Source organism: Cynara cardunculus, unplaced genomic scaffold (assembly GCF_001531365.2).
Source record: "Cynara cardunculus var. scolymus isolate 2C unplaced genomic scaffold, CcrdV1 Un_Scaffold_3299, whole genome shotgun sequence".
Taxonomy (NCBI): domain Eukaryota; kingdom Viridiplantae; phylum Streptophyta; class Magnoliopsida; order Asterales; family Asteraceae; genus Cynara; species Cynara cardunculus.
In genome coordinates, this window is record NW_020201422.1 from 22,476 (window position 1) to 29,413 (window position 6,938).

General features: G+C 33.4%; 1 protein-coding gene across 1 annotated transcript; it reads left to right on the forward strand.

The window, feature by feature from the left end:
• The first annotated feature begins 3,371 nt into the window (after positions 1-3,371).
• On the forward strand, positions 3,372-5,713 carry LOC112503577 (40S ribosomal protein S15-4-like). The gene is made up of 4 exons (XM_025107591.1): positions 3,372-3,475; positions 3,552-3,700; positions 3,804-3,861; positions 5,259-5,713. The coding sequence occupies exons 1-4, from the start codon at positions 3,473-3,475 to the stop codon at positions 5,505-5,507; spliced, it is 459 nt and encodes a 152-aa protein (XP_024963359.1). The 5' UTR covers positions 3,372-3,472; the 3' UTR covers positions 5,508-5,713.
• Positions 5,714-6,938: the final 1,225 nt, after the last annotated feature.

The window sequence follows — 6,938 nt, forward strand, 5'->3', positions numbered from 1 at the left end:
TAATACTTGCATGCTTACCAAAATCATACGTCAACCTTTTCCAAAAATTAAGAGATCATCTATGGTTTTGGATTTAACCCATAGTGATTGTGTTTGTGTGATTTACATGCAACTCGTACTCTTTCACTTGGAAATAAGAAATATTTTGCTACATTTATCAATGACGCTTCGAGGTTTTCTTACATTTTCCTACTTCATTCTAAGGATGAAGCTTTATAAAATACCAGTGGAATTGCAGCAAAATATTTAAATTAAAAATTTAAGAACCGGTGAATATTTCGATCCTCTTTATTTTCAATCCGTTGGAATCATACATGAGACTACAGTACCATACACACCTCAACAAAATGGTGTTGTGGAACGGAAACTTCGAGTTTTAAGAGAAATGGTTAACTCAATATTATCCTACTTCGGTCTTAATGATGGGTTTTGGGGTGAAGATTTTGAACCGGGTACCGAATAAAAACTTTGGTTCAAAAAGAAGCAAAACTTGAATTATTTACGAGTTTGGGATAAGGATTAAACGGGAGAACAAAGGTTTGGCTATAACACAAACTCACTATGTTGAGAAAGTGTTAGAGAAATTTAACATGTTAAATTGTTCACCCATAAGTACGCCTATGGATCCACGTGAAAAGCTTATGCCCAACGAGGGTGAAGTCGTTTCACAATTAGAATACTCTAAGTCAATCAGGTGCTTGATGTATGCCGTGACATACACTCGACCAAACATTGCCTATGCTGTTGGTAGATTGAGTCGGTTTACTAGTAGACCTAGTACTCATCATTGGCAAGCGGTAATAAAGGTATTCAAATATTTGAAGGGAACCATGAATTATGGTATTACTTATATCGGGTTTCCTTCAGTGATTGAAGGTTGATGCTAGTTGGATATCCAGTGTAGAAGATCATTCTACTACTAGTGGATGGGCATTCTTGCTCGGTGGAGGTGCCATCTATTAGGCCTCAAACAAACAAACAAACTTGCTTCATAAATTCCACCATGGAATCTGAATTTGTAGCCTTGGTGGTCATCGGTAAGGAGGCAGAGTGGCTAAGGAATCTAATCTATGAGATTCCGTTGTGGCCGAAGCCGATATCACCTATTTGCATCCATTGTGATAGTGCCGCAACCTTGGCTAAGGCTATAGCCAATTATTTAATGGAAAGTCAATACATTTGGGAATAAGACATAACATGGTTAGAGAACTAATCATGCATAGGGTGATATCCGTTGAGTTCGTTAGAACTCATAATAAGTTAGCCGATCATTCAACTAAAGGGTTGGCCAGGGACTTAGTGCACAAGTCCGTGATCGAGATGGGTTTAAAGTCCCTATAGATTCTTATTAATAAGATGCCTAATACCCCTTTAATACAACGTTAAACATTGAACTCAATGTGGAAGGTTTATTATTAAAAATTGAAGCACATGATATCATCATCCCAAGGTATGTGCTTAGACCTGCAAGTGTTATAAGGCTGAAGATTAATTTCTAAATGATTATTTTGAAAAGCTGCATATGCAGGTGCAAGACTTGAAAAAAATCACCTATGTGGACGTGAAGTGTGGCCGCTTCAAGAAAGTTCCCGACTTGGCTTTCTATACGTTCGTAAAAATGTATTAGGACGTAAGGCCTCTACAATTGTGTCAAGTTAGTTATCTAGATTTGTACAAACTTATGTGTATATTATCTTCATGTATTCAAATGGGTTGACAGGTTCAATTCTTAGAACACCCCAATTCTCGAAGATTTGGAATTTGTAATATACTAAAATGAAAATTCAATATTTGTGACATTTCATATATGCACCTGTTTGACTTTTACATGTTTTATGTTTCGTAGTGAATCAAAGGATTAAACTAAAATGGGGGAGGAATGTTGATGATTTTAGTGTCATCAAACATTTTTGTGTAATTGTGATTTACTTGAGATCGATTAAAGGGATAAGGCAAACATAAGTAAGTTAGGAGGCGAAGAGTGCACACTTACTAATGTTACCCCTATCACCTTATAAAGCGGGGGTTTAAGTTCTAAAAGACTTAGAAATTTGACTAAGCTTATATTTTTCAGCTTTTGTGAGCCAATCGCTGAAGGTTTGCATAAGGTTGTCGCTGAAAACAACTTCAGATGTCGCTGAAAGTCTTCAGCTATCACTGACAGCCTTCAGCTATTGTTGACAACTTATCGCTGATAGCCTCCAGCTTGTGTTTTTCAGCTTATCGTGACAGCTTTTAGCTATCACCGAAGAGGTAGTTTCCAGAGCTTGAAATTATGTTGTAATTACCTTTTGACCTTATCCAACTGTTCAACCGCCATTAACCACCTATAACCGTCGATCTCGCTTATAAATATGTAAAAACGAGAATCTAGGTATATATATATCAATTCCCAGAGCCTTTGAAATATGATGGAAAACTTAATAATTATCTCAATACGAAATTCGTGAAACCTAATGCTCATAGGGTTGAATTATTATATTAGAAAAGTGTTCCTATACACGATTCTTAAAATTATACGGTCTATATATCTCATCTGAAATCATAGTTCCTAACATACTTTCCCCTTTCCAATGTTCATAGACGTTTCTAAGTTCGTGATTGTAAGTTGTAACAAGAACAAGATTTTGTTGGGTTTCATTTTGATTATTTATATAGTTTTGTTTTTTTTTGGATTTGATTTGGTTGTGTTTGATATGGATTTGATTGTAGGTTACATCTTTTATTTTGTTGGGATCAATTTGTTGGCCGGAGAAACTATAATTTTAGCCGGAGAAGATCATTAGGGTTTGGGGTGAGATTTTTTTATTCAATAAAATATTTTTTTTATATTTTTAACTGAAAAATGTAAAAATACCAAGACGACGAAAAATACCTCCTGAATTAATGGATCTATATAACAGAAGTTAGTATAAGGGAATAAAAGTGAAACAAATGTTAATCAAAAGTAATTAATTTAAAAGATGTAAGAAAATTATATAGTGTTTGGTATTGTTTATTTGAAACAACTCATGCTTTTTTACAAAAGTGTTTATCAACTTATTATAAGTTAGAATAATTTAACTTCTTCAAAAATTCCTTATTACCGGTTTTGCACATATATAGGTTATTTATCCAAACACTCGAAAGTGTTTGTTACCGATGTCATACTGGAATAAATCAATAAGTTGTTTTTATAAGCAATCCCAAACACCCCTTAATAAGTGACAAGTAAATGAACCAAAAGTAAAATTTATTCTAAAAAAAAGTTAAATTAAACTATGAAATCTTATTAAAAACATTTTATTTCGATATAAGAATGAAAAGGAACAGTGTATAAAAAACGGGCCAAAGCCCAAAACATCGGTCCAATTCTATGCCTTTGACTCTTTGCCCTAAATATCACGCAATTGCATCATATTCATACCATCCAGAAACCCTAGCTGCACTGCACGTACCGAATTCCTGATCTCATCACCACATCAACTCAACAATGGTGATTCTATCATTCTCCCTCTAGATTCAGTGATGATTTCTGTACAATTCTCATACGAAATGTTTTGCTGTTGTAGGCGGAAGTGGAGGTTGATGTGGCGGCGGCTGGAGTGCCCAAGAAGAGGACGTTCAAGAAGTTCAGTTTCAGGGGAGTTGATTTGGATGCTCTCCTTGATATGTCTACGGATGAGCTCGTCAAACTCTTCACTGCTCGTGCTCGCAGAAGGTGCACCTACATTTTTCATGTTTTCTACCACAATCTTACATTCTGATTAATCTAAGACTGAATCATTTCGTTATTGTTGTTGAAAATTTTGTGCGCATTCAAGGTTTCAGAGAGGTTTGAAGAGGAAGCCGATGGCTTTGATCAAGAAGCTGCGCAAGGCTGTATGTGTTGTTCTTTTACCTTTTTTTTCTGTCAATCGTCGTCATTCTCTCTGAGCTTTTCTTGCGTTCTTGTATGGAATATCTGCTGATTGAGCTCATTGGTTTCGTATTTGAGTTTACTTGATATGTTTGTTGATTTTATAGTTTCGTGTGCCTTTTTTAATTTTTGAAGAACATGTTGCCTTTTGAAATTTCTAAGATTATCATGTTTCAGTGTGGATGTTACACTTTATTAAGTTTTATGTTATAAAGTGCATATAGTTTTAGATAGACTGCATCCTGTACGGACATTATGTTTCACACCTAAAGTATAACCCTAATAATCATTAGCTGTCCAAATTCTAATCTTATTATGTACTGTAAAACATGGTTAAAGATCGTGCTTAAGAATGGATTTGAACCTTTGATCACTTCACTCATGAATTGCACTTGATATGGGGATTGATTTGGTGCTTCTCATCCTAATCTGCATCCAAGGGTGGAGTGACTGGTGGAGAGCCCTTCTTATGCTTCTCATCTTTAACTCTTCTTTTCACCGGAACCCAACCACCTAAAACATTAAGGAATGCTTTGTTAGGACTTAGGACACAACTATATTAGAACATTTTCTTGCAACTGTGATGGGTTTTACAAAGTTGTTATAATTCACAGATATTTTCATTTGTCCATAACTAGCGAGTTTTATAACCGTTGTTCCAAATTTTGCCTCTCTTTCTTGACATATTTTAAAGGGATGCCAAATTGCCAATTACATCTGCTAAATATTTTTCCTTTTCTTCCACTTATAGTAGTTAGAGTTTTTACATTTGGATTTTCAAAAGCAACAACTATTTTTATGCTTTGGAGATACTATGCCTTTTTGCCCCCACATTATTTATTTCTCTTGATTTAAGGAGGGGTTTTTTCTTTTATGTATTTGTCTCTTGTTTTAAGGAGGGATTCTTGTCTTGTATCCTTGTATGAACTATCTTTTAGTCCCTCATTGATAGTTAAAATGGAGCTCATTGGTCACATGGTTTTCTGTGTCTTTTGAGAATTCCAAGACTGCTATATTTCAATGTAGATTGTAGAGGTCACTCTTTATCAACTTTTATGATATAAAATGCTTCTCATCTTGACATGTATCCTGTATGAACATTATGCTTCTCCCATCTCAAATCTAATGGTTAGCTGTTCATTAAATTCTAATCTTATTATGCAGAACATTTAGGACTTGATGATACAAGTAAATTTGCCTGTACCTCCTGTAATTGTAATGGGTTTTTCCTAGTTCTTATTATCGACAAATGGGTTGTTGTTTCTTTTATATGAAAGGCTGTATTTACATTTAGGAATGCAATACAAGTTGAGATCGTTTTAATAAAGAAAGAATTATGATTTGAGTGAATGAATGACAGAAAAGGGAAGCACCTGCTGGTGAGAAGCCTGAACTTGTGAAGACCCACCTGAGGAACATGATCATCGTACCTGAAATGATAGGGAGCGTAATTGGAGTGTACAATGGGAAGACGTTCAATCAGATTGAAATAAAGCCGGAGATGATTGGTCATTACCTGGCCGAGTTCTCAATTTCATACAAGCCTGTGAAGCATGGAAGACCTGGTATCGGTGCCACCCACTCTTCTAGGTTTATTCCATTGAAATAGAAGGAGTAAGTTGTTATATGATTTATGGATCAGATTCAGATGGATATTTTGAACGTTTGGTTTATGCTTAATGTTGAAGAGTTTGCTACTTACTTTTTGTGTTATTTTAAGTAGCAAGTGATTTTTGTATTTTGAAGCAGTTTTGGAAGAAAAAAATCCTCCACATTAGAGTTTTGAATTGAATGCCAGCATACTATATCAATTATAAATTTCATTAGAGTAAATTACATTTACTTTTTAGCCATTTTCTAACTCAAATTTACTTTTTACCCAATCTTTATGCAAAAGGCTTACGTATATCTCTAAGGTTTGGTTTTCGGGCAAAAAAAGTAAGAATTCTTACGCAGAAAGGGGATTCCTCATGTAGAAAACGGCTCCACTTTTTGCGTAACTTCTTTTTTATTATTTTTTGTCGAAAACCAATATCCTTGTGCATATGTGTAGGCATTCTTGGTAAGGAATGACTATTTAGTGAAATTGAATCTTGACATTACTATAAAGTGAAAAGAGTTGGGTGGATTGGTTATTTTCGTTAATTTCTGTGTTTATGGTCTATTTTTTTAAAATTGGTTTGGACCTTGAATTAAAATACCGATTTAGAACATGTGGATCTGAGTTACACAACCTAACATTGTTGATAAAAAAGTTCTGTTGGGGTATATTGGTCTTCTTAGATTGTGCAAAAATACAAACCATGGAAACCAAATCAATATTTATTGTGATTTAGGAAACCATGAGTCATTTAAACAGAATTTTAGTATATGGTTTAAATGAGATTTTAATTAAATTCATGATTTTTTTATTAATATAATTATTTTTTTATAGGCAGGAGGTTATGAATTTAACTAAAAATTCATTTAAGGTTATCTACGTAAATGACTCTTTACTAAAGGTTGAAAATACAATCTATCGTAGTTCTGATGATGAGTTTTTTAGTAATAAGGTATTACCGTGTCATTATTATGACTCAATTGATTACTTCATGCGTCCCAAAATAAGTGTTCATAATGAAATGACACTCGATGTAATTAACTAAATAACAAATTTACCCTTATTTTAATCTCTCTTTTTTCATAACTCTCAAGTTTTTCTGCATTAATTAAGGGTAAATTTAAGAATTTAGTTATCTCTTTTTTAAACTGGACGTTCATTTTAAAACAAATATAAAAAGAAATGTAGACACTTGTTTTAAAATGGAATGAGTATTTTATATTAGTTATTTTATGGAATTCAAAAACTTTAAAGAAATTATAAGAATAGGAAATCTTTGTAACTTGAAATTTAAAGGATTAGATATTCGATATATATATATATATATATATATATATATATACCTAATCAAATGAGAACTAATTAGTTTGTGGTAACTATGAGAACCAATATTAATCACAAATCAATAGATAAATTAGGAAATTTATAATTTTGGCAATT

Excerpts from the sequence above, each read along its gene's own strand:
- LOC112503577 (XM_025107591.1), top strand. Across the intron at positions 3,701-3,803 it reads ACTGCTCGTGCTCGCAGAAG|GTTTCAGAGAGGTTTGAAGA; the intron begins GTGCACCTACAT and ends TGCGCATTCAAG. Across the intron at positions 3,862-5,258 it reads TCAAGAAGCTGCGCAAGGCT|AAAAGGGAAGCACCTGCTGG; the intron begins GTATGTGTTGTT and ends AATGAATGACAG.